We start from the raw sequence: 27,846 nt of genomic DNA, 5'->3' as shown, positions 1-27,846 counted from the left end.
GCCCCAAGTGATCCACAATAGGTTATTTACAGCTTTGAAATTTCCGTTTTGAAACGCATTGTTAAATATTGCCCAATACACATATCAACCAATAGATGGCGTTACATGTGAAACTGATGCTTTTTTAAGTTTAGAAACTAGTAATAAAAACTATTGTTCTAAAATTGTTAGGATGTAGGGCTAAACAAATATCAGAAACTAGAGTGCATTTAGAATGGGAGATGAATCTCCATAACCCATTCCTCCATACATATGGATGCATATATTTTAGTGTCCCCCTGACCAAATGATTGTATTTTTGTTACTTCAACCCCTGATCCAGATATTTCGTTTTTCCGTGACTAATCCATTTGGGTTGATCTTAATACTACTATTAGCCCTAGATCCTGATATTTCAGTCTCCCTTGATCAGTTTCCTTGTTTAGGGTTGAATTGTTCTTACTATCAGCAATTAATTCAGATGTTTGTCTCCCTTGATTAATGGCTTGGATGGTTAGTTTGCTTTATTTACTTAAGTAGCCACAGAGCACTGCTTAGATGATTTGACTGAATTATCAGTCAGTATGCCAAGTTTATAATGTATTGTGTAGTTACAGTAATATTAGAGTAAAATGATTTATAAGTTTATTGATCACTGTACAGTTTTACAGGTTGAAAAAAACAAACAAACAAACTTATTAGTGTCTGACCAAAACTCTACAACTAAATATATTGATAAATATGTTGAACTCAAAGACACAAATATTTAAAGAAGAAAGAAAAAAGAAAACAATATTGTCAGTAAAGATGGGTGATTAGTGTAACTTGATAATTTATTAACTATTGGGCTTATTAATTGAATACATTAAACTAATTGAATATTCTATATGAGACTTGGATAATTCGAATAAATAAAGATTGTGATAATTAAAAACATTGACTTCAATTACACATTTATTTTCGTAGATCATGACACTAATTAGTTAAGTACCATCATCTTGAATTACTCAAAAATAATAATAAGAAACCATAACAGGTATATTTTAGTTGGATAGTTGGAATAATAAAAAATGGTAACAATTAAAATGCTGATTTTGATAATTTGATTATTTTCATGATATTAATCAATTTAATCATAATAAGTTTGCTTATTTATTTCACATGATACTAATTTATATAATCAATGTTCATAATTAATTAGTTATGTTGATTAATGGGATCAGTTATTTATGTCTAGTTACAAGTACCAAACTTGTAAATATTAACAGGATTTCTTTAAATAAATTAAGGATAAACAAAATGTAAGGAATAGCATAGGGCCTTTGAGAGATGATAAAGGAATGCTCATATTTGATGATTATGAGATGGCTAGATTATTAAATACTACTTTTTTATTTTTTCAATTTTTACTGATGAAATTCAAGCAATATTCCTCATTCCAAGCAGTTGATGGAAGGAAATAAAACTTTAAAAATTATATTATTAATATGTTAAGAAAAATTGGAATATGTTTTAATGAACATTAATAATATTTTTCTCAAGTGTTTCAGAAGTGTTTAAAGATTGGATGTCTAAGCCACCTATTATTACATCTTGTATGCTCTTGAATAATGTGAAAGTGCCAGGATATTTAAAATTTGTTTATGATACCTTTTGCAAAGGAGGTGATGAAAATTGTCCCAGTAATTATAGACCTATTCAGACTTGCATCAATTTGATGAGGAGGAATCCACTTTTCAAAGAAAATAAGTTGAGATGAGATGGGTAATGAAAAACTTTTATGAAAAATATGCACTGTTTTCACAAAATTATGTCATCAATAGGTATAAGTAGCTTAGAGCTAGTTTGGATAGAAAACAGTTGCATAACAAGAGATTGCTTGACAGTCTAGTAAAGGTAATTTGGTATATTGGTGTTAGTTTAGGGTAGGGCTGTTTTCTTCAATTAAGATAGCTTCCTTTATTTTGCATTTGTTGATGTTTGGTTCTTTGTTTAAAATTACAGTGTTTTCTATAGATACACTGTGATTTTATTTGTGTTGCAATGGTGATAAATATGAGAGAATTTATAATTATGTCCAGGATTCCACTTTTTCTTCTGTTATCTCAAATGTAGATTTCGAGGCAGTTATTGCACTTTTTAAATGATGTTATGTGATTCTAATACCTCCAGTACTATGATAATAACAGTTTAATTTACCATTGAAACTACCCTTGTAGCTTATTCACACATTATTATTCTCTTACTTTTATTCTTATTTGATAATGTGATGCCCTCCACTGTCTAATTCTAGAGTAAAGTTGTCTTAAGTTTATACCTAACATTACAGAAAGTGCTAAATCATCTAATACAAATAAATCTCACATTGATAGCCATGCAGATTTAATTTTGCCTGCACCTTTGATGCTCCAAACAAGCAAGAGTTTATTTAGGCACATAAAATGGAAAAACAGATGACATTCATCAGACTTCAGTGCAAGCGAGGAAGTTATGTTCTGTACCCGTTGTAAATTTGACTGAATTTCTTTGTTAGCTGTTTACAGTTATTTCTGGGGTCTTGTTACTTCACATGCATTCAAAGAACTCTTCAAAAACATGCTGAAAGTATTGGACACATTAAATGTGAACAAATGCAGAAGACAGAGGACTAACCAGAAATAGCATTTATAGTATGATAAATTTGTTTGTATTGGACACATCAAATGTGAACAAATGCAGAAGGCAGAGGACTAACCATAAATAACATTTATAGTATGATAAATTTGTCTGTATTGATAATAAAAACATAATGTTAATATATTACATTAGAAATATGTTGTAACCCTAGCACAATATTTGAATAAAAAAGCAAGTGTAAATATTGGTACATTTCACTTCAGATAAAGAAGTATGTACAAGTGAAACCAAAATAAATTCCAACTTTCCAATTGACTTATGCTGCCATTCATTTACCAAACTCTAGGAAAAGAAAATAGCTTAGCTTTATTACTGTAAAACATATAAAAAGCAGCTTTAGAACAAGCATTGCCCTTACTCAAAAATAGCTAATTTAATTTAATTACAAGGCAATTTCTAATTTGGCCTTAAGTACACTTATTTTCTTGTAATGTAGCATTAACGTATTAGTCTAATGAGCAAAATGACATGATGGAGAAGTTTTTGAGAATAGCGTATTATAAGTTATGACATGTCTATTCAATCTCTGAACATTTGTGTGAACTACAAGCCATTGGTGGAGTTGAATTTGGTCATACTTACATGAACAACAAGATAGCTAGTTACTATATTTCATGTATTTATAAGGTAGCATTAGAAGATTGTACACCATGTAAACAGTTCTGAATTTTTTCGTGTTAATTGATACTTCTGCAGACAAATCTACAACAGTGCAATAAGCAGTATACATTCATCATTTGACTGGTAGTGAATCTGAAAACTTTTTCCTTGTGATTTTACATGTTAGTAATAAATGTCCTGAAGCAATAAGCAAATGGCTGATTTTATGTTTTTGAGAATATTGGGATCTAAGCATAATGGAAGAAGCTTGTTGGATTTGGGTCATATAGAAAAAGTGTCAACCTCAGTTTAGAGGGGGGGTAAAGCAAGTTTTCTGCATAAAAGCTATAGGCAAAAACTGTTAAACGAATTTCATTGCCTCAAAAATATTGCTTCTAGATCAAGCTCAGATGAAGCTTCTCTCACAAAGGGATTCAAGTCGGCAAAACCATGGCTAATGTAGTATGTTGTATTAAAGAATTTGATTCAATTCTTGATAATGTAAATATTTATGCAAATGAAATATTTTTGTAAGGTGTCAGCAAGCATGTAATTGAATATTTTGGTATTTTAGATCCAATTCTGGCCAAAATAACCTAATCTGTAGTAAAAATATTTAGAATCTAGCTACTCACTACTCTGAAAGTTTATTTTTTAGTAAGTCTGATGGCCATGATTCAGAGGAGATGGCTAACAGTTAAATGAGCAGGCTGTAATGCAAAAGTTGGAGAGCTTACAACAGTTTGTATCAAAACATGCTCCTGCAAATGAAAGGTTATTTTTTGTCATATGGAAATACTTCTTGGTGAACAGTTTCATCTTATTCCACAGTTAGGTAAATTAGTCAAAAACCCTCCTTTTGCCTGTGAATACAGCAGAATGTGAGGATTTTTTTCTGTGAATAAAATCAAAAGTGACAATAGATTAAGGTTGATGACTATCTCAGTTGATATGTCTTAGGTAAAGCATTTTGATCCTCAGCTTGCAATAGACTTTCGGGTAAAGGCATGAAAAGCCAGGAGAAAACTGTAAGCAATTCTTCACTCCCATCATAAGCTAGTCTAGACCTCAAGTTTCAAAACAAACGTTGGAACTCACATAAATTGATTAAACAATGAAAGGGTAATTTGCTTACTTGACATTATTTTCATTATCAAAAATAAAATTGTTATGATTCCTCAAATTTATTATTTAAATTTCAATACTGTATGTTTAAGAAAGAGCACTTGTAGTAGTACATGCACAATGTTGTTTAAGAAAGCATAGTTCTGAATCATAACTGCAAATTCATAAAAATATTGTGCATAAGTTGAAATGTAAAATATTTTTTGTGTATACAGAAAAGTGTTTCATATCAATGGCTGTTTTAGTGATGTAACAATTATTGCCCATAAGTTTGCAAATAATAAATGAAATTTTGAGTCCATAATCCCTTAGCTTTCCCCATTTTTGTTGCATTGGAATTGTTTAATTGTAGTATTAACCTGTTGACAGCCAAGTATTTCAACTCTAATGCTTCTTCATTTTGTAACTTTTTCGTGACACCATTTTGGATCGAAAGTGAAAGAATTTGTAAGTAGGTCAAATGCATGTATGGTGCTGATATCTAGCATTAACGTTAGGTATTATTGAGAACGAATTAACTCGTCCATGGCACTGTGTTACTGATTGGCTTGGACAAGTTATCTCGTCTACAGCACTGAACAGGTTGATGCCACATACTTCTTGATATGGATCAGTAACTTCATTGATATACATCTTTTAAACCTCTGAGGCAGCAGTTGGTAGGTTAAAATTAAAAGGTTACATTACATTAAATGTGACAAGAATAGACTTAAACAATTTTATGTTTTGTAAAGAAATAGATCATGTATAACATTTCAGTCAAATAAATTATTAAATAAAAATTATCATTTATTTGCCTTCAGGTCATGCTTGTGTTACCAAACAAAGATGCTTCCCAACCACATCTTCTGCTTATCAAATGTTTGAAACTTTTTACAGACTGGTAAGCACTTTTAGAAGGTGAGTTTACTAGCTTGTCACTATGAAATTCCCACCCTGGTCTGGCTCTGATCATTCTGTGGACTGTGGTAACTTGGGACATCTGCTAATGATACATGAGCTACAACCTCTGTTCAGTCCTGTCTGGAGGATGATGTTTTACAGGTTACACCTGATGCTTCACATTAATGTGGTTCAGCGATAGAGGATGATGTTACTTGAGATAACTTGACAAGAGTTATACGAGACATCCCGCAAAATTGTCTTTGAGTGGAAGCTAATCCCACCAATCTTACTGTATATCCATGGCCAGTAATGCATACTGTTGAAGAGTGGTCTTCCACATTATCATTCATAGATTTTCCTCATGGTATTTTGCTTCATCCACATATCCATTCCTGACTGAACTAACCCATGAACTTCTGTGGGTCTAGCAGAAGAAGGAATGCTGCTCATCCCTTTTATCAAATAAATTAGGGGGTGGTCTGCTTTTCAGAATGGGGTTTTCATGTTCACATTGCATTGTTTCCAGTGTCTGAGTTCCTCCAGACTCTCCACCATGTTTTCCCCCTTACTTTCATCTAGTGGAGTATGATAGTCCTCATCACTTTTACGTTCCTAGTCATTGAGGTAGTGGACCATGGATGCAACCTGTTGAATGTGATAACCTCCATTCAGTAGAGAGCAGAATGGTGATGTTTTGTTGTTGTAAATTGCATAGATCCTCCCTTCATGAACTGCTGCATTGGTAGTTAATTTTTTAGATGACTGGTGCTGGTTGCAGATGTGTGTACATTTACTTGACAAGTATGGAATTTTTCTCCTTCCTTTCTACTCAAATTGAGGTGAAAATGTTGTGAAACCTTCTCCTACTATGGCTCAGATTATTTATGCACAGTGCTTCCTGTCCTGTTTTTGGATTGGAAGTGACCTGCTGAGTACTGTCTGTTGCATTCTGTTCACTCTACACCAAGAGGCACATCCATTTAAGCTTTCCCCAACATTCAATCTGTGGCTCAGAACTCTACATTTGTTCTTATCATGGGCTGTGATTCTGGTGAGTTCAATGGAATGTGGGGTTGGAAAAACCAAGATTTATTTATTTCATATATTGAATATACTCCTCCAACTTTTACCAATTTATACACCTATTACTGTGAAAAACAAAGAGTACAGTTGGTGCAGAAGTGGTGCATTCTTTTGTTAAAACCATAAAAAATATGAAATAAATCTGTTACCTCCTATTTTTCCTTTCCAGAATGATTACAGCATGTAAAAAAAAGACTATTATTTATCCTAAAACACTTAAAGCTGAAAACAGTCTATATCTATTTTTGATTAATTTTATTACTCTTTGAATTATGCTAACTGATAATCTTGTCATAGAAGTTGTAAATCACTTGGCAAACATGTAGTTCATGTTACTGTGTTGAATGATGTACTACATGAGCTGCTATCAAGCATACCTTGTTTGTGAAGAAGTTTTATTATTATTATTGTTGCATCTAATCTAACTTTCTCTAATCTATTAAATTACTCATTTGTATGTTTTAACAGCTTTTATAAAAACTATGCATGGAAAATAAGAAGCATAGTACTTATGTTTCACCTCTTGTTTTTGCTGTCAATTACTAATCAAATTTAAGCCTACTTTCTTATAATGATGGCATCAGCATGCTAAATTTTTTAAAACTTTAATAATATGCACCCAAGAATGGAATAATATGCACAAGGCAATGTCCTAGCTCATCTGAACATCAGAAGGTAATCTTCAAACTGAAGATAAACTTGATAAAACTGTATTGAAAATATAATTGTATATCATTTGATAGATTAAAATTTTGCCCTTCTGTTACTTATGTATGAATATAAAATGTTGGAAAAAATTATTGTCAATTTTTAAAAGTGTACCTGTAAAATGAGACTGATTTCCATAAACAAATTAGACTGAAGGCTATGAAAATTAGACGTTGCTTTAATGATATCTATATTATAATGAATAACATATGTTAAATTCCAAAATGAAGTATGTCTGGCAGTTAAAATGTAACACAATCAAGTTAATCCTTGCTTTAGCATCTGTGAAGTCCAATCTCATTTTCATTTCCCAGGTTGGGGAAAGTGCTTTCTCTTGCCCTCCTTCCATGCAAATGCCTATTATAAATTTTACATTATTTATGCACTGGCAAATGTGAAAAACAACTTAGTTAAATTGTAGGCAAAAGTCAGTTAGTGCCCACAGAAGTGAAAATTAAGAATATAAAGAGAATTATTTGGTGAACTTTAAACCAACAGGAGTGAATAACACATAGCGCATCCTGGTACTTCAGAATCTTGCTAAGTAATTCATTTTGACATCTAGCATGATGAAACATTTCTGAAAAAGCTACCTTTGTGTTTCATTCCCTAAACTTCCATAATTCATATATAATGATTAAGCAGAGTCTGTTGCTTAAATGTGTAATATGTTAATTAGAGCTATGGCACAGAATACTTGAGATGAAAGTGTAGTTATAAAAAAACAAACAGAGGTTTCATATGACTTTACAACAGTGATGATAATTAGCAGTATGACTGTATGAACCTAGGCCTTTATTCTATAATGTTCTTTTTCCTGTTTCATCTAAATTTCTCCCAAATGACTTTTTATCTTTCTACTTTTTTTATTCAAATATTTCATTTTGTTTTTGGAGAATATTATTCTCCATTGAAATAAATGGACAAAGACATGCGTATGCTCAAACATACATTTTTCTTATCATGTTTGAGCATGTTTAGGTTAATAAAATTTTTGTTTGTTTTATAATTTATTTTTAAATATAAATATTTAATATTCTAGTTGGATATACGTTTTTATTCATATGCAAAATAATATATTAAAAACTACAAAATACAGTTAATATTTTACCAAATGATCTTCCACTTCAAAGAATTTTTTAATAAGTTTCAAGACATGCATTTGAACAAAGAACATAATTTTTGCTTCATTTGAGACTGTATTTTCATGAACTTAGTTTTTCTTTATTGTGTGTATGTATTAAATCCACTTTATTTTCTTTCCATCTGAAAGTTTGTTGGGGGAGAGGAAGGTGACCTTTACCTGTCTTACTTGGATGCAGGTTATTTGGTGATTTCCAAGGGAAGAACATTACATGTGAGTTTTAATCAGTTAAAACAGGCTTGACTTTTAAGTAAAATTTGTTTTTCTGCTGTTTATATAATTTTATATATGTATTAGGGTAAATATTCTTTTGAATTAATGTTGAAAAGATGCTGCAATAACTTCAAGATTTGGGAATCATTTGGAGCTATGAAAAAGGGGAAAAACTAGAAGGGACAATAAGAAGCTGAAAGAAAAATAATGAGAAAAGAAGAACTGAATAATAATAAGAAAAAGAAGAAACTGGAAAATGTGTATTGACTCCTTGAGTTTTACCACTAAACCATAAATGTTATTGTTGTCAACCAATACGATGTGATGAAAATTAGGGAAGAATTTTAGAATACATGATTGAGGATATGAGGGAGATAAACCTGTAATATTTTGTTCAAGGTTACAATGTTTTGTTTTTTGAGTTGCAATGGTGGTAAACATGGGAGGAGGTTTATTATGTTCAGTAAGTCTGGTTTCCAATTTTCCATTTGTTTCTCCAATGTGAAATTCTGGACAGTATTGCATGTTATTTTATATATGACATTGGAATTTTGTGATTCTGTGTAATTTTTATTCAGTAATGATTTTAGTTTAGTGCTGGATTTTAAAGTGAATTTGATGTCAACAGAAATTTAATTTTTATGGCATGTCTTGTCCAAGTGTTGATTATTTTTGAGGTGATATCAAGGATAAATGGTAAACTGCAGTGTAATAGTTTTTAGTGTATTAGTGTCAGTTTTGTTTCTTGAGCTGATTTCTTCATCTGTGTAATCAGTTGAATAAAGTCTGGAAGTTGTGTGTATAAGATATTTTAATATATTTTGTTTGAATTCATAGACCTGTGTGAGTAATTTTTCAGTGCATTTTGGTTTTGAATTGTGTGTCAGATCTGATAATCTACTAGTATTTTAAAAACATTGAGCATTCCTTAAAATGTAAAGAATACTTGAGCTTATACTTTCAAATAAACAATGCACAATCCATGCTACTTCTGGGGACTATAGGACTCATCTTGCCAAGTTTGGTGGAGATTGATCAAATAGTGTGCAAGAAGTTAGTAAACAAACATCCACTTTTATGTACATAGAGTTTGAAGTTTTTTCTTTGGACTGTTATCTTTGTTACCTTGCAGAAGCATGCTTTAACTTGGGCATTTTCAAAATTGAAATGTGCTGGAACTACACCATGAAGGCTATTATACAGTTGTAGATAGAGGTTCTAATTGGACAAAATTTGGTGATGTTGCATTAATATTTCTCCTTGGCAAACCAACAAATGTAATAAGAAATTTGATGCAATTATTATTATTCCATTTTTCAATTTTACTACTCTTCATGATCTCTACCAACATAACTTCTAGTCCAATTTAACTCTATGCATGACAGATGAACAGACAGAATTTTGATTCCTTCATGTTACTTCTGGAATCATAGGTTTCTTCGTGCTACGTTTGGTGGAAATTGGTAAAATAGTGTGCAAAGAATTAGTGGAAAAATTACAACAGATTTCACTTATATGGAAGGACAAAAGTATTTTAATTAATGAAAATTGAAATTATAATCTGTCAAAATAGGTAATAAGTTTAGTGACTCTGTTTTGAGAAAGAAAACAACAGTTTTCATGTTGTCATTTTATTTTGCTAAAAAATAAACAAACAAAGCACAACCTGATTATGTATAATCAAAAGTAATTGTTTAGAAGTTTATTATTCACTGTCAAGATGGTGTGGTACTTTCTATCTCACTGATTTTAGCTAGTGACTATAAACTGGAAATTCAAGAAATTGAGTCATAAAGTGTTTTTTGTTTTTCCCTGAACTCTACCTGAGTTGATTGTGTAAAAGGAAAACATATACAAATTCATAAATAAAAAAAAAAGTTCTTTCATACAAACACAAAACTACAATACAACAAGGTCTAATGTGTTTAGTGGATGTGCTGAATTGGCGAGAGATATGATAAACTATTAGTAGTTTCTTTCTTCAGTTCAGTGTGTTCCCCTTTGTAAGTTGTACTACAATCTAGTTAAGAATAAATGAAAATAATACCAAGAATTTAATTTTAAAATGAGATTAAAATAAGTACAAATTCTTAAACTATTAGTGTAAGCAAATTCCAGTCTATTCAGGGTTGTGCATGATCCCTACTTTCTGTGAGCAGTCCATGCATTCACAGCAAATCTTATACAAAATTATACAATTTACCAACAAGAAAAACAACTATTTTTCTCACAACAGTACAAGCTATATTTATAATAAGAAAGCACAGTTAATGCCCAGTTAGTTAATACATGTGCTGTAGGTATCAGAAAAAGGTAAAGTTGAGTAACTTATTGAAGCACTTCATTCTGAACAGATTTAGGACGAGGAAGAAATAATTTTTAAAATTTTAACATATTAACTACGTGGGAGGGTAATGCATTAGTAAAACTGTTCAAGAAAACAGTGAGTACTGTTCACAATAGTATGTGATGTTTATTGAACAAATGATAAAATACTTAATAAACTTGTGTCCTGTGTCTAAAGTGGAAACAAAAAGTAGAAATAATAGGTAAAAAACTATAACAGTTGTTTTGTCACATTTTAGATGAATTTCAGAAAATAACAAAGTGTAAAGTTCTGCTCTCAGTTCATTATTTCATCAAACTTTCCCAGGATTCACTGATTCATGTCATTTGTCAGCTGTTGACAGTCAACAATCATACCTGCATCAGGTGGTAAGAGTACAATGCACAACTTGTGAGCCGCTACAGCATTTAAAATTTTTAGACATTCTTTTAAAGTAGGACCTTCACATTTGTAGTTTAAACATTTTTACTTCTAATGCCAACTTCATGAGAAATTATTGGCATCATATTTCACATCCAGGATGATTTTCTCTGATGCATATATATTTATATCATTGTTGTTAAATTCATAGCCAACTGAGTAGTATCCAAGCATGTCCCATTGTGCTTATAATTTCACTTGAATATCTCATTCTTGGAATTTTTCTGAAGTTGAATAACCCCAGTAACAAGTAAGACTTGTAACAATTCTTTTTGTAATATGCTGTCACACAAACTAATAAATAGTAAATTACATTTCATTGGAGTAAGGCATTTTATGCCATAATTGAGCTATCTATAGTATTTTTTGCATTTCATTTGTAAATTATGTGAAATAAAAATATGGTGGAAATGGCCAAATAATTAATGCTATTATTTCTGCATATGAAGAACCTTAAACATTAAATCAAATGCAAATTACCCAGATTAATATATAAAAGTGAAAATTATGTCAAAAGAAAAATTGTACAAGGTTTATTAAACCAAATATTATCAACTTCAAACCATTTAAAGTCAGCTAAGCTGCATCCCCTGTCTGTCACCATATTCCATTAAGTAACTTCAAACTTCTTTTATGAAATTGGTTATATTCTGTACATATGAAAATAATGAAGTTTTATTTTTAGTTACTTATGATGGTGGAGTATTCAGTCTCTTTTAAATTTGAACAACTTCCTGAAATTTGCAAAAGGTAAACATAAACTTGATGACTCAGGCCTTACTAAAAATCCAGCACAGATCAACAGTAGCTGGTAGCCAGCAGATGTTATGTTTTGTGACATGACCATGCCAATTGGCTCAGTTTCTCTCAGCTACTGCTAGCCCACAGCTAGATGACCTAGTTTGTACCAGTGATTGGTCATTTTAATCTGATTAGCCTAACTTAGCTAATTATAACACTTTATGGTTCTTATTTTTTCTGGTAATTATATAAACTTCATACTGTTGCTTATTTTAAAAATACCCATTTGTTTTAAATGTTAACTTAAATGAGACACTGTTTTGGTTAAACTGGGTAATTTGTAATTTTCACTAATAAATAGCTTTTTCAAAACATTTCTTTGTTATTTTTTTACCTTATGTGAAATTAAAATGTTTAAAAGTTAAATTTATCTTAAGATTTGTAGGCAAAAGTTATTTTTCTTTGAAAATAGAAAACTACACAGTCATTTTAGTTTAAACTAGCTTCTATTACTATATAATTTTACATTCTGTTTCCTACTTAAGATTTTGTTACATTAGAAAGATCATGTGATGATTAACTACTGGTGTGTGAGGAACACTGTTCAACTTTTTTGTTGCTTTTTTATTCCTTTTGTTATGTCCATAATTTTTCTGTTATGTGTAATGTTTAACTTTGGCATTTTTTGATTACATCTGCTATAATCAGTGTCTGTAACAGCCTGTTAAAAATGATAGAGGTCATATTCTTGCAAAACAACAACAACAACTTAATTTTAGACTATATAGTTGTAAAACAACTCATTTAAGAGAATATTGACAACTCATAATAAAATATTCCTCACATAAATTTTTTAAATTCAAGCCAAGATAAACATTACAAATAATAATAATAATCATAAATTTCTACTAGCTTTTTCTTTTAGAATAAAAAAAAACATGAGTTAAACATCCTAAAGAATTCATATTCTTAACTTTCATTGCAGCATACTCGTAATGATTCAGTGAGGTGTGGGTAGCAGTTTTCGTTGATGTGCAGATTTTCCTCTCCCATTATGGTCTTCAAGCTTATCAGAGCCCCATAGTGCAACAGCAACATTTTTTACAAATACATAAAGAATCTTTTATTTGCCACTATAACACTTTATTATTTTTTTTCAGCATGGACTTACAAAATAAAAACTAAAGAAAACAATAACCCAATTCAGAACCTTAATTATTGACATAAAAATTAACTCCTTATTCTATTATAAATACTTTACACATCAAATATGCATGCTTATATGTAAAATAGTACATTTTAATAATGTTTACTTTGGAGAAACAAAACTACTGTTTTAAAGCATTTCTATACAACCTTTTCATTTTTACTTAATTATGAAGCAACAATAATCTAACACTCTGAAAAGGTTGTATCATTATAAGACATATATAATTACATGAAATGTTGTTATATTTTTAAATTATACATACAGTCTATCACTATGTCTCTGTATTTGCTATCATTTTCAAATTATCGAAAATAATTACCAAGTACAATCATTGCAACTGATTGCACAATATGATACACTGAAAAGGAACTCTTCTTCTCTGTGAGAAATTGGATAAAGATATAAAGATGTCTAATTTAGTTGCAAACATTTTCTTACATTATAGTTGATGCACAGACAATATTCAGGCATGTTTATAAATGCTATACAATTATTGAATATATCATTTTCTCAACACAAGAAATACAAACATTTCTTTTACTTGCCAATCCTGAACACTCATTTCAGTTACTGTTTCTTTAAATAAAATGTGGTGAAAACCATTTTCTTTCTCTTTTTTTTTTTCTTGGAGAATTCATCATGCTGGCATGGATATTTTGCAATTCTTAGAAGTTCTGAAAGTAATGAGAAATATGTCAGAACTGATTTTAATCACAGCTTATGACCCAAATTTTCTAGAAAAAAATATTTGTAATTAAAACTTGTTAAAGTCTTATTTTAGTGTACAATATTTCATACAAAATATATGAGAACATCAGCACAATTTTATATATTTGAAAACAAAATACATAAGCTATACATAAATTTACAATGATATATATATTATTTGGAACACTAACAGAAAAGATATATTAAATTACTATGTGACTCATTAATAGAATATAGTTGACACTTAGCATACAAAAATAAATGAATTAATAAAAATATCTTGTATAAAAAACTTTGCATCAATCAATAATTGAGAAAAAATTTAACTTTTATTTTGAAGCTTTTCTAAAATGTTTACATGCATACTTATGTTGAATCTTCTGTACATTTTGTTTCTTCTTCCATCTCTGGCATTTGCCTTTTACAAGATGATATCACCATTTTTAAATTATCCACTTCATTAATGAGTACACTGACTTTCTTTGATCACCATCTGTAATTTTTTTTATTTCAATATACAGCCTTTTGGGTAGTATTTCATCATTAGCATTATTGTACATAAAATATTAAACATACAAAATATGTTCATGAACAGGTAATTCATTTGTAAATGAAAATTGATATTTGTTTAGATTTTCTTTCTGAAATAAGTGAAGTAACTAACCAATGTTATTTTGGTTCTTTCTCTCTCATCATTAGCGTCAGGTTTTTGACTTTATGGGTTTGAACCAAACAATTTTTGCTGTACTAAGATGTACATATAAACAGTTTTTTTTTCAATTATATTGAAAAAATTCAACTTCTAATTAAATCAGTATTTTACTTCATTGATTTTTCCATAGTTTGATGTTAAAAGTAAAACACATAAAGCTTTATGGGGCCCAACTTAATTATGTAATTGTAGTTATGAAATGTAAGTGTATTAATTATCAGATATGAGGTAATCATAATTAACTTTCTCATCCCAGCAATAATCTGCCAATTTTTTCAATGTTCATATTTACTTCATATTTTTCAATAATACTATAGTCTAAATTTTTGGAATGTAAAGCCTTTTTTCTTGTTGTAAAAGGGTATTTACTTCTTCTTTTTCTGTATATGTTAATAAGCTGTGAATGTGTTAAGTTTGACTTTTCATAAGTCAGAAATACACTTTAGAAAACTGATTAATTAAGACACTAAATAAGTATATTGAACAGACTCAGACATCAAGACCTATACTGAACAATTTTTCAAGAAAATTTAGCTACTTCCCTTTAAATATCAAAATTTGTGTCTTGTACTAATCATTAATATCATTTATTGTATTACTACTGGTATTAGCTGAAAGTCTAATCATTCTCCTGTCAATAAAACCCATTATAAGTTATGGTATTTGTAAGTTTAGGGTAGAAGTTTGTACCTCTACAACACAAAATCTTCTGGGCTGATTGAAGGCATCATTAAAGCCCAATGTTTTCCATTTTGATAAAAGGTTGATTACATGGTTGAAAATGTAAAATAATAATATGGGAATACATATATATTATTATATCTGAAAAATCTAATATCATTGCTAATATACTAAATGATTTTGACAAATATATGTGTCCTTACCCTCCTTATTGACCATGCATATCTCTCTCTTTTCTTTTACACAAAGTACTGTGTAGTATACTTTACATACAGTGTATTTCCCCACTTTTTACTCTTATGTTTTTAGAACTAATATGTTGAAACATAGGTACAAAAATAATCAGAACCTAATCAAAGTGCAAAATAGCTTAGGCCATTAGACACTGATGCTAAACCAACTAAAATCCATCAAAGACTATCAAAAGCATCATAGTTTTATCTTAACATCAGCAAGAGCAGAGCAAACCACAATCTCAGCTAAGTTGACATGTGCTGATTTCATCAATGGGGGTGTAGCTTATCCTATGAGAATAACTTTTAACATCTTACCATGTCTACAAATATTTAACCAAGCCGCAAAAAATAACTGTTTAAATGCCACCATTCTCGGACTATAAGAAACATGCCTTTTTCTGAATATTTAAGAATTTATTTTAATATTTTTTTCCACATTTGATCAGAATTTCAAACTAATTAGTTGCCTATTTGTAGCAAACAATTTTTGTCTCTTTAGAATGTGTTGTTTTTTATAGAATATGGAACCAAATTCTCATTATTTCTTATCCCTCTATGCAACTAAACATCAAATCTAATTGAGCAATGATTATTGTATCCAGATCATCCACAGTCTCTATATTATCAACCATTTTTGTTTTGTTTTTAATTAGAATTTAAAAATAAATTTAAAGTAGCATTGTTCCTAAAGCTATCCATTTTATTTCTTATTATAGTAAAAACAATTAACCCATCAAAACTACTTTTATACCTTATTACCAAACAATAAATTTCTTTACATCTTATTTTTTCCTCAATCTCTGTGCTCTTAATGTTTGTTTTTTAATAAGAAATTAAAAATAAATATAGAGCAGCATGATTCCTAGTAGGTTCCCTGAACAATTGTTGAAGAATAACATAACATCATAAACAATATATAAAAATCTGTTTCTCTCATTATTGTACTGGCTTTAACATTTCCCACTTTATATGCCTAAAATTAAAACCTTCCATGATTATAACTTTATTGACTGTTGACTTCTTTAACTCACTGTAGTGTTTCTCATTAGTCACTTCAGTTCCATCAGGTGGTTTGTAACAAATTCCAACTAAAATCCTTCTCCTTTTGTGATCATTAAGTGTAAGCCAAAAAGATTCATCCTCCTTATCATTAGCTTTGATGTCCTCAAAAGTGTAGTGTGATTAAATATAGGTAGGGAAACTTATGACAGAGAACCTGATTCCCAAATTTGAAGAAAAACACCAGAGTTTAGGATTCAAAGAAAAGTAATACCACACAGAGTGATGCTTAGCCATATTAAGTAACAAAGGAAGGAAGTAATGTGTAAAATAAGTGAATAAGTAAAATGGTAAAAGAGGTATGAGACAAGACAAAAGTAGGGAGGAAAGAAATAGTCATAACCCCTTCAATCACAGATGAGGCATGTCAGGAACAAAAGAAAGCTTAGGCCACATGAAAGACTCCACTCTGCCACACAAAATGCTGTCCCCTGTCCCTGCATATAAAGATAAAACTAAAACCGATGTAGTTGGTAAGTTAGCATGAATGTAGTCTTGTCATTTCACATTAGACAAAGTAAAAGTATCTTTGGAGATACATCTGTTGGAAAATATCTATATCTCATAAGTTCAGGATTAAAAATAAATGCATTGTTGCACACAAGTTCAAGATTCAGAAATTATAATATTGATCTACAGTATAGGGGGAATTGGATACATTAGGAAATTATATTGCACTCCTAATGATGGAGGGTCATTGCATGTTACAGCACAGCTATACCACGTGTAAACACATGGGAGTAGGTGAAAGTTATCATATAAGAAACCTATATTTATACTTATACACTACAGTTCAAAAGTACAGCAATAAAAAAAAAACATAAAATTAAATAGTAGATGTGAATTGAGTAGAAGCTATAGTCATCTTTTACTATCTCAAATCATTCTAGAAAAAAAATACTATTATTAATTTTATTTCATATTTTCATGTCTTATTTCACAGCACATTGATGATTTTCTACAATTTGTGCTATGGTAGAAAAAATAAATATAGAATATAAAGTTTTACTAAAAATACTTTTGATATTGGTTTATAATGGTCTAGAGTTATTTAAATAATCATTTTTATTCTTATCATGGAAATCATATTTCACTTTAACTGATTTGCCAAATTTTGTGAAGATACTATTAGTATATTCAGAATTATAGTATTAATAGTTTTACAGTTAAATAGAGTTACAAGATTAGTTAAACTGACTGAACTCAGATGGTTAAATAGAATACAGCAGAATATACTATAACCATTTGATGATAATTACATGGTTAATTGAAAATACAGCATTGAGCCCTAAGAGGTTCTAAATGACTTCTACAGGGGTTCTTACACTTATATGAGTGTTAGATCCCTGTCATCAGAATAAAAATGGAGAATTACCAGAACTTGCCCATTGGCTCTACATGATCCCAGTCTTCTCCATAATTCACAGTTACACTGTCAGTATAACCCTTTACATGGAGAGGCTCTGCAGATTACTTGGGCTGGCAGACAGTGTTCACCAGTGGTACTATGTGGTAGTGTCCAGTGTTGGAGCTGATGTACACTTGTCAGCAAATATCTGGAAGTCCCACAGAAACTTCCTCATTGAGTTTCACTTTCCAGAACACACACCACCACAATAATACAAAGTTGCCCATTCCTCCTGTAATTAGAAGTTAAACATCATGGAAAAGATCTGATTAGCTGTTCTTTGCTCTTTCGATTCCAACACCTTTCTTTCTTGAGTCTGTTGTGTCATTGTGAAAATGAAGTTATGGGCATCTTCATATTAGCAAAATGCCAAATATCAAGGAGTAATTTCTTTTAGACCCAACAACTCTCTTTTTAACAATCATCATTTTATATGCATAAGTCTTCCTCCTGATTCTTCATTTCATGGAAATTTCCATCTTAAGTGTGAAGCTTTAACTCAAAAACACAAGAGTTGAAAAGAGTACAAGGTAAACACAATCATGAATAAAGAAACAGATCTTCCACAAAAATAAACCCTTTGGGCACAGCATCAAAGTATCTCCTTGCCTACTCGGTAGTATTCTTAGATTCACCAGTTTCCTTTGAGTAATCATATAGGAGCAAGAATAACAGGAAGCTTGCCAGAAATTGTTTTAATGAGTGAAATCTTAAGTATTTTAACCTTTATTGAATTTAAAGCAACAAATGACAATGAAAAGAAGTTAAACACAGTGAAACAGTATTTATCTCACACATTTGAAAACATTTAAAGACATAAACAACATATAATTTGGGTGACTTTAGTAGAGAGTTGAAGTATCATCAAATCTATCAGGAGCAAAGTCTAATAGTATTTAAACTGTATAATCTTCTACTTCATAAATACAAATTGAATTATAGAACACTAGCAATGATAAAAAATGATGGCTATATATATTGAACTGCATTCCCTGCTTATATTAGAGAACATTAACAAAAAACAAAAGAAACTTTGACCCAGACCTAATTATAATATTTAATAATGAAAATTTGAATGGCAAACAACAGAAATGAAGTAACCACTTCATACCAGGTTCCAATGGAAACTGCCTTGATTTGGATGAAGGTATCTGTCACACCCTGATGTGCCTCATAGCTGCACTGGGAAAATCCTTAATAAGCCTATCCTCCTGATCTTTGGTTACCATTACCTTCCTGTGTAATCACCAAAGATCATCTATGTAGGTGGCCAGTTCTCTTCAAAGCCTTGAATTTGATTGTATTGGATCACCTGATCTTCTGTTGGGTAAAACTAGCAACACAGTTTGAATATTACTATTTCCCAGTCCTCTTGCTCTTCATCCATATATTTTGTGTCACCCAAAGAAAGAAAATCCAAACTCAGTGATAGGTGCAGGACAGCTTTTTCCTGATCTATCCATCCCAATAATTTACCTGCCTGAAATGGTTTAAGACCTTTTTTGCTGTTCTCTTAAACATTGGGGGTAGAACCTGATTTGCTTCTCTCAAGGGACTTGTGGTGCAGATCAAACCCCCTCCCCTTGCAAATTCTCAGCCAGGGCAGCAAGAAGATGAATAATTTATTCCAACCCCTTATGTTGCCATGCATGAACGTAGGTATAATTACAAGCCATAATTGTTATTGTGAGGTATCTCTTGGTCTAAATAAATTCACCATTTCATGGTTTATGATTGTTATGTAACGAATCTTACTGCCTCACCTGCCAAAGAAACAGCCTGTCTAATGGAAATCATTCAACACATGTACAGAGCTTCTCAGCTGGTTGTTTGTGACCTGAACCAGAACTATATACAGATGTAACTTATTGAATTAATTGCTTCTTAAATTTTTTTTTTTTTTCAGGAAACCGTACCATTATTCAATGGAAAATATTGGTTACGAGGTGTAGCAAAAGGTGATAGCATGATGATTGTTTGTAAAGTTAAGGTAAGAAATTTATCAGTTTCTTACATTTCTTAAACGTGGTAGTTCTGTTTATGTTAGTTATTCATTTTAATTAATATCATAGATGCTGTACATATGACTACATAGCAATGACACTTGTGAACCATTTAAATTGCTGTATTTTTAGGTTGCCATTTTGTATTATTCACAACTTACTTTTACTTTAATTACTATGCAATACATTTCTGTTAGTACGTTCATTATTTACAAGTTCTAAACAGCACATTTAAGGCTGAGTAAAGAATTAACAATAAATGCTAAATGGAATATTCAATTATAGAAAACAAATGAAAATTGAGAAAATTATTTTTTTATTGCATTAATTAAATACAGTGATTTGGATTATCTTCTTGCTTTATCTATTGAAATTTATTTATGATTAAAAGTTGTTTTCTTTCTATACAGCTTCAAAGCAGACGTTTCAGGGTACAGTTTTATTCTGATATTCGAAGATCTGCTGTAGAACAATGTGAAGACTGCATTAAAATACTTTCAAATCACATTCCTTTCAAATATAATTCACTCAGTCCCTACAACCATCCTCCATCTATCAAACCACAGGAAAGTTTTAATAATTACCTGGTTAATTTTAATTATAGGCAATAATGTGAATAGTCTGATATATTAGGTCATCCCTTAAGTAATGTCTGATTTTAGGTTCAGAAAAAGAGAAAGGATTTCAAACACTTTTAATGTTATTTAATCATAAACGTATGTTCCATTATTATTAATTACTTCCTTCCAATGATTCACAAGCTCCTGAATGCCACTTCTATAAAATTCTTGGGGTTTGGAGAAAAAGAATGTAGAAAGGGTAGTTTTGATATCTTCATGTGTTTCAAGCTCTTTTCCATTAAGATAGTTTTGCAAACTTCAGAATAGAAGAAAATCAGATGGGGCAAGATCTGAAGAATAAGGAGGATATGGAAGTTTATCCCTGTCTAGCTCTTCAATCTTTGCAGATGTGTTTTTGCTGTATGGGGCTGTGCATTATCATGGTGTAACATAACATCTTTATGATTGATCAGAGCAGGCTTTTTTTCTTTCATTGTGACATTCAAGTGCTCTAACTGTTGACAACAGAAGTCTGATGTAATCATTACATTGAGTGACAGCAACTCGAAGCAGATCACACGAACAATATCCCACCAAACACTTAACAAGACTTTCCTTGGGTGGAGGTTCATTTTGGGCTGTGCTTTAGTTAGTTTACCTGCATTGAGCCATTGTATGCAGCACTTAACATTTTTATAATATATCCATTTCTCATCTCCAGTCATTAACTTGTCCAAAAGAAAAGGTGAGTTATATTCATGAGAGTGTAGGGAAATGCAAATGTCCACTCTTGCTCTAAGGTTGGATTCTATCAAATCATGGGGGACCCATTTTCCAAGTTTTGACACCTTTCCAAGCTGTTGCAGATGATAGTGAACTATTCAGTAGGTTGAATTAAGCTTCTGTGCTAGTTTTTCAAATGTTACAGCACAATCTTCATCAAGTGCAGCCAACAGCAAGTCTTCATTAAACTAAACAGGATGACCTGAATGTGGTACATCACTTAAGCTTTTGTTACCTGATCATAACTTCTGAAACTATCTTCAACATTTTCTTTCATTAAGACTCCACACCATAAACACCTTGAATGTTTTTTGTAGTTTCTGCTGCACTATTGCCATTTTAAAATTCATAAAGCATTATATGCCTGATGTGCTCCTCGGACACATCCATCTTAATAAGGGTTTATGTGATTAATGATTTGAAAAAGTGGAGTTGGGTTAGTTTCTTTTATTTGTTTGAGCATTGTTATGTATGTCCTACTACATATTTTAGCCATTAAACCCTTCTACAAAGACAGAAATGATGATGCACTTTGTGTATTAAATTTTTGGACATTACTTGTGGGATGACCTAATATATATATAAATTACAAAGCGTCCACAAAGAGTTAGGATTCTTTGAGAAGCTTAGAAAACTCAAGATAATAAATAACACACAACATTAAAATGGGTACACAATTTAAACATTTTTTAAATTAAGGCCAATCTGTGGCCTTCAAAATGTCGTTGTATGCCCAGTTTAACTTTGTGTGTTATTATTATTTTAACAATACTCACCAATGCTAAGAAACAAAACAGAAGACTTCTTAAGCAGTCCTGCTCTCTATGAATTTTGACTACTCAGGAATTTCTGTCTTTGTTATTAAGACTTCATTGCTCACTTTTCTAAGAGGTACCCACTTAACTTATGAACAATATAAGGTTTTGGAACAGCTATTTGTGGGATAATGTGGTTATTTTTGTACAGCATTTCACTTCTATCAGTGAAACAACATATATTTTTTTCAAACTTCATATTGTGATCTGTAGCTATCTAAAGCGTATTTGACATTTCATTTAACAGAAGTGTGGTTTTGATTACAAAAAGAAATAAGTAATTATGGTATTGGGAATAACAATGTCCTAATTTATTTCAAAGCACCATATGAAATCTTTCTAATCTAATGTATTGGAATTTCCAGCATTATTGGAACACAACGTGGCCAAAAGTATGTGGACACCCCTTCTAATTAGTGGGTTTGGCTACCTATTGTTAACAGGTGCATAATATTCAAGCATACAGCCATGCAGTCACCACAGACAAACACTGGCAGTAGAATGGGTCGTACTAAAGAGCTCAGTGCCTTTCAACGTGGCACTGTCATAAGATGCCACCTTTCCAACAAGTCAGTTCATCAAATTTCTGCCCTGCTAGAGCTGCATCGGTTAACTGTAAGTGCTGTCATTGTTAAGTGGAAACATCTAGGAGCAACAACAGCTCAGCCACAAAGTGGTAGGCCACACAAGATCACAGAACGGGACTGCCAAGTGCTGAAGCTAGTAAAAATCGCCTGTATAGAGTTGCAACACTCACTACCAAGTTTCAAACTGCCTGTGGAAGCACTGTCAGCACAAGAATTGTTTGTCAGGAGCTTTATAAGATGGGTTTTCCTGGCCGAGCAGCCGATCACAAGCCTAAGATCACCATTTGCGATGTCAAGCATTGGCTGGAATAGTGTGAAGCACACTGCCATTGGATTCTGGAGCAGTAGAAATGAGTTCTCTGGAGTAATGAATTATGGTTCACTATTTGGCAGTCTGATGGATGAATCTGGGTTTGGTGGACACCAGGAGAATGATACCTGCCTGAATACACAGTGCCAACTGTAAAGTTTTGTGGAGGAGGAATAATGGTCTGGTGCTGTTTTTCATGGTTTGGGTTAGATGTTTTAGTTTCAGTGAATGGAAATTTTAATGCTACAGCATACAGTGACATTTTGGAGAATTGTCTGCTTCCAACTTTGTGGCAACAGTTTTGGGAAGGCCCTTTTTTGTTTTAGCATGACAATGCTTTCGTGCACACAGCAAGATCCATAAAGACATGGTTTGCTGAGGTTGGTGTGAAAGAACTTGACTGGCCTGCACAGAGCCCTGACCTCAACACCATCAAACACCTTTGGGATGAATTGGAATGCTGACTGCATGCCAGGCCTTCTCGCTCGACATCACTAATGCTCTTATGGCTGAATAGAAGCAAATCCCTGCAGCCATGTTCTAAAATCTAGTGAAAAGCCTTCCAGGAGAGTGGAGGCTGTTTATAGCAGCAGAGGAGGGGGCAACTCCATATTAATGCCCATAGTTTTGGAATGAGATGTTGAACAAGCACATACGGGTGTCCATATATTTTTGGCCATGTAGTGTATATATATATATATATATATATGATATATATTATACATTTCTACAGAAGATTATGTAACAAAAAATATTTGAATTTGTTCCTGTGGTTAGTGATATTCAGTTACATTGTTTAAATTAATTACCAAAGATTATATAGAAATACAAAATTATGGAGGGGTTTGCTCAGAAAATGGTTAATTTAGTGTCATGGTTATGAGTTCAATCTTAGCATGCTTAGTGTTATATTTTATTCATGGTTGAATCTGTTGTGACCTTGGCTGTAGTTAAACAATTACATTTTAACTATTAATTATAGTGCAATGTTACACCAGTAATTTTGTTTTATATGCACACATGTAACCTCTATTAACCTTTATTTTGGATGGAATATTGTTACCTATAAATAGATGTAGGCATGAAATCAGGGTATAAGGCACTGTAAGATCTATGTTTTTAATGGGAGAAGAAACTTAAAATACATACCTCCAAAAGTAGCATATAGACAAGTTGGGTAATCTTATGAAAAGAAAAAATGAAAGTAAAAGATTTGTACAAAATTATTTAAGTATTTACATATTGTTGATACTGTACTAAATACAGTTGTGGTTTACCAATAATGAAGTTTTGTACATATAAAATATATTCATATACATATGTAAAGAATGTTTGTTCTGATGATGAAATTACTATTAGATCTGAAGTTCATTATCTAAATAAATAAAATTTAGCAGTATAAATAAAATTTAAAAAATAATAGTATTTGAAACATCATAAACACAACGTTTGATAGTGAGTGAAGAGTTTCAATTATTTCAATACAGTAGACATAGATATTTTCAAGTTTGTTTTCTCATCATCAAGATTTATGTTACTGTGTTTTACAGGTCCATGCAGAGAAAATAACTGGGGAAGTTACAGCCTCACAGATGGTTCAAGTATGCATTATCTCCATAAAACCTTTTCATTTTCTTTTTATTGTAATGTGTCTATTTATATATTAAAAACAAATCTATCAACTTATAAAATTTGTGATTATGTTGACCTCTTTTTATATAGTTATATGAATACATTTATCTTGATATTACTGAGAGTGCAAACTTAATAAAACTTTCACAGCAATTTGTTTCATTCACCATATACTTTAAATCTCTGAAAATGTTAAATTTCATGATTGAAATCATTCAGTTTCATTCTTAATAACTACAAATACTACACTGTAATTTTAAAATAAAATTTAATATTGTAGTTGCAGTGAATTAAACTTTTCTTTTGAAGTGACAAAAGACTTTTACATATAGAGTACTAGTTATTTTAAAGTATATTATTACTGTAATTCACTAATACAAAAATATTTGAATTTCACTTGTGAACTTTAAATTTCAGTGTTTGCTTGTTAGAAATTCTCTTGTAGTCATGTTATAATCATATTTTCACCTTAAATGTTCATTATACAAATAAGCTCTGTATTGGCCATTCTGTATCTTGGTACAGTTTATGGAATTAACTGTTTTGAAAAATTAAATACTTAAACTGGTACTCTTAGGCTGTGACTAAAGAAATAGAGTTACCTCGTGCATACCAACATACCAACATTCCTGTTAATCAGATCAAGAATTTGTTGTTCCTGTGTCTTTGTGATCCAAATTTTCCAGCTTTTGTGAGACAAGTACGAAAGGCTCTTCATGAAATGGAATGATGATAATTGTTTCTATTTGTTAAATATATAGTTTGAGTATTAAAAATGATTTTTTGTTATTTTTTATTTGGGTAAGTACAAGAGAAGGTTTAGTGAAATAGTAAAATATCTTTAGTGGTTGCAAGATTGTTCAATAAAAAAAGTTGTGAATATTGTTTATTAAAATTCAGCATTAACAGCAGCAGAAAGATCAATACATGTGTATATAAATGTAACACTAGTTTTATTAAATATAAAAATACATAGTGAAAGGTTTTTATAGTTTTAACAGCATTTTTAAGATTTAAATGACATTTCTTCAGCAGTTTGTGGCTTATTCTAGATATAAAAAAGTCTAGCAAGAACAGTAACCAAAAGCCAGTTTCATGTTTAGTATTCAAGTACTTTTTGTTAAAATAAAAAAGGGAATTTGTTACACCTTGTTTAGGTCAGTGAGGTCAACAGAAACAAAATGGTGGAAATTTATATTTTGTCCACTAAAAGTTTCTGTTATGTACACAGCAATTTTTGTTGCAAAAGCAGGGGTTATGATAATAACATGTTTTATATTATTAATTTTCAAAAAAATTGTAAATAGTAGAATCTGCTGCTGGAAAATAAAAAATAAAATAAAAATCTGTATGTCACTATTTATGTCAAATCCTTTAGACCTTTAGAGAAATGTAAAAAAAATGTATCAGAGTATACAACAATATAGCACTATGAACATCAAAATTGAAAACTCTTCTCAAACAAGTCCACTTCCATATTTTAACTCTCCTCAACTTGTGTTGTTTAGACATTTTGATGCATCTTCAAGTACTGTGTAAAGATATACATGTATCAAAATATAGTTTATACACTCAAAACTGTAAATGTGGCATTATGGCAAATAATAAGAAAAAGTATTTTCAGAAATAATATTACAAAAATTTTAAATAATATTTAAAATTGACTAAACATCCTACCATGACTTTTATTATAATCTTATTTGCTTATGTAAAAACCTTTACAATATCCCCTCTGTACAAAATGTTAAAGTTTACTGACCTTATAGACTGAATATTGGTATATATAAATTGTTTTTCTTTATTGTTTTTGTATTCCAACAAAATACTGCTTAAATACTGGCTTTTGTTTACTGAACTTTGCAGTACTCCTTTTAAGGTATTTTTCTTGTAATAAATGGTTTTCATTGACAATTACTGCTGTTTTTTTTTTAATATTGAGAGGTAAACTAGCAATATCAGTACTTCTGTAATTTAGATTTTTTTTCCTGACCAATGTATTTTATTCAAATTTCCATTTGCATCTTATCATTAATTTCTACTATGTGATATTCAAATATATTTACATCTTCAGTCTTAAATCAGTCCGCTTACTGGATTTAACTATCTACTGTCTCAACGTAGTGCTCAATACTGGATTGCATAATGATATTTTTGAATGATAACATATAAAATAAACAACTGACACCATTTAGAGTAAAATAAACCCTAGTAACTTATTTATTTCATGATATTCCTCTTCAAACATTTTATGTTTGTATTTGTTTCAATTTGCTATTTATTAAACTCCTCATTCATCAAAGCCATTGTAAACCAGCTTCAGCTAAGTTCATGAATGTATTTTATATGTTTCAATAACAAACAAATTTTGAAATAAAGTTTTAGAAAGGCATCTATTATATGCTTGTTCTTGTATAATAATCTCTACCAACATTATTAACAATGTTACACTTCTGTCTCTATGATATAAAATTGAACCACAGAACTGTTATTTTAGAAGTTTGGAAAATAATTACCACACAGGAATTGAAATCAGAGGACAGATCTTAAAAAGTACAAAGGAATGACGGGGAACGTATATAGTTAATTTTACACAACTAGTCATTATGCTGACTACTGTTTTAAGTAAACAGTATTATGATACATATAATAAATACAATATTTTAATTACTGAATTTGAGTATTTTGTGTTACCAAACTTTCAAATAGAAAACTTTACACCTGCAAAAACTATCCACTATTCCAAAGACAAACAGAGAGCTTACATTGTTTTCCTTTACCCACTAATGAAGATATAGTTTGAGACCAAAAATAATAAATATTTAAAATTATTATGTTTACATATATATCTGTAAATATTGCATTAGCATAAAGGTATCAGGATTATATTTGAAAAAGTTACAAAATTACTGAAAATTCCTGGCATTGCTGGAAACATCTGAGGAATGATATTCATAAAGATTATATAAGGTACATACAAAAAAATAGTCTTTGAAGCACACAATCTTAAAAGCAAGAAAAAATGTCTTTTTACTGTGAAGTATCAAATTAATGTTGTCTGTGTATGTATGTATATATATATATTTCTTTAATGGAAGATACTAATCCAGACAATTTTCCTTTTAAATTATTAACTATTTATTTAAAAAAAAGACACTTAACTGGATATCATTTAGAAAGTAAACAACTCTATACTTTTTATTGACTACAAGAACCATCATGTT

At 30.6% G+C, this 27,846-nt stretch overlaps 1 protein-coding gene across 5 annotated transcripts; it reads left to right on the top strand.

The window, feature by feature from the left end:
• The first annotated feature begins 107 nt into the window (after positions 1-107).
• LOC143252960 (meiotic recombination protein REC114-like) lies at positions 108-27,011 on the top strand. 5 transcript variants are annotated; one of them, XM_076505909.1, is made up of 8 exons: positions 108-492; positions 4,237-4,377; positions 7,005-7,023; positions 8,330-8,413; positions 19,842-19,925; positions 20,349-20,505; positions 24,545-24,594; positions 25,203-27,011. In XM_076505909.1, exons 2-8 carry the CDS (start codon positions 4,370-4,372, stop codon positions 25,353-25,355), a joined length of 555 nt encoding a protein of 184 aa, XP_076362024.1. In that variant the 5' UTR covers positions 108-492; positions 4,237-4,369; the 3' UTR covers positions 25,356-27,011. The 5 variants fall into 5 exon arrangements, with proteins under 5 accessions (XP_076362024.1, XP_076362028.1, XP_076362026.1 ...); XM_076505913.1 differs by lacking the exon at positions 20,349-20,505 and having other exon boundaries at positions 24,544-24,594; XM_076505911.1 differs by lacking the exons at positions 4,237-4,377; positions 7,005-7,023.
• Positions 27,012-27,846: the final 835 nt, after the last annotated feature.

The sequence above is a fragment of the Tachypleus tridentatus genome, chromosome 6 (genome assembly GCF_004210375.1).
Source record: "Tachypleus tridentatus isolate NWPU-2018 chromosome 6, ASM421037v1, whole genome shotgun sequence".
Taxonomy (NCBI): Eukaryota; Metazoa; Arthropoda; class Merostomata; order Xiphosura; family Limulidae; genus Tachypleus; species Tachypleus tridentatus.
The sequence above is the reverse complement of the archived record's forward strand: the minus strand, read 5'-3'. Positions and strand labels throughout refer to the sequence as shown.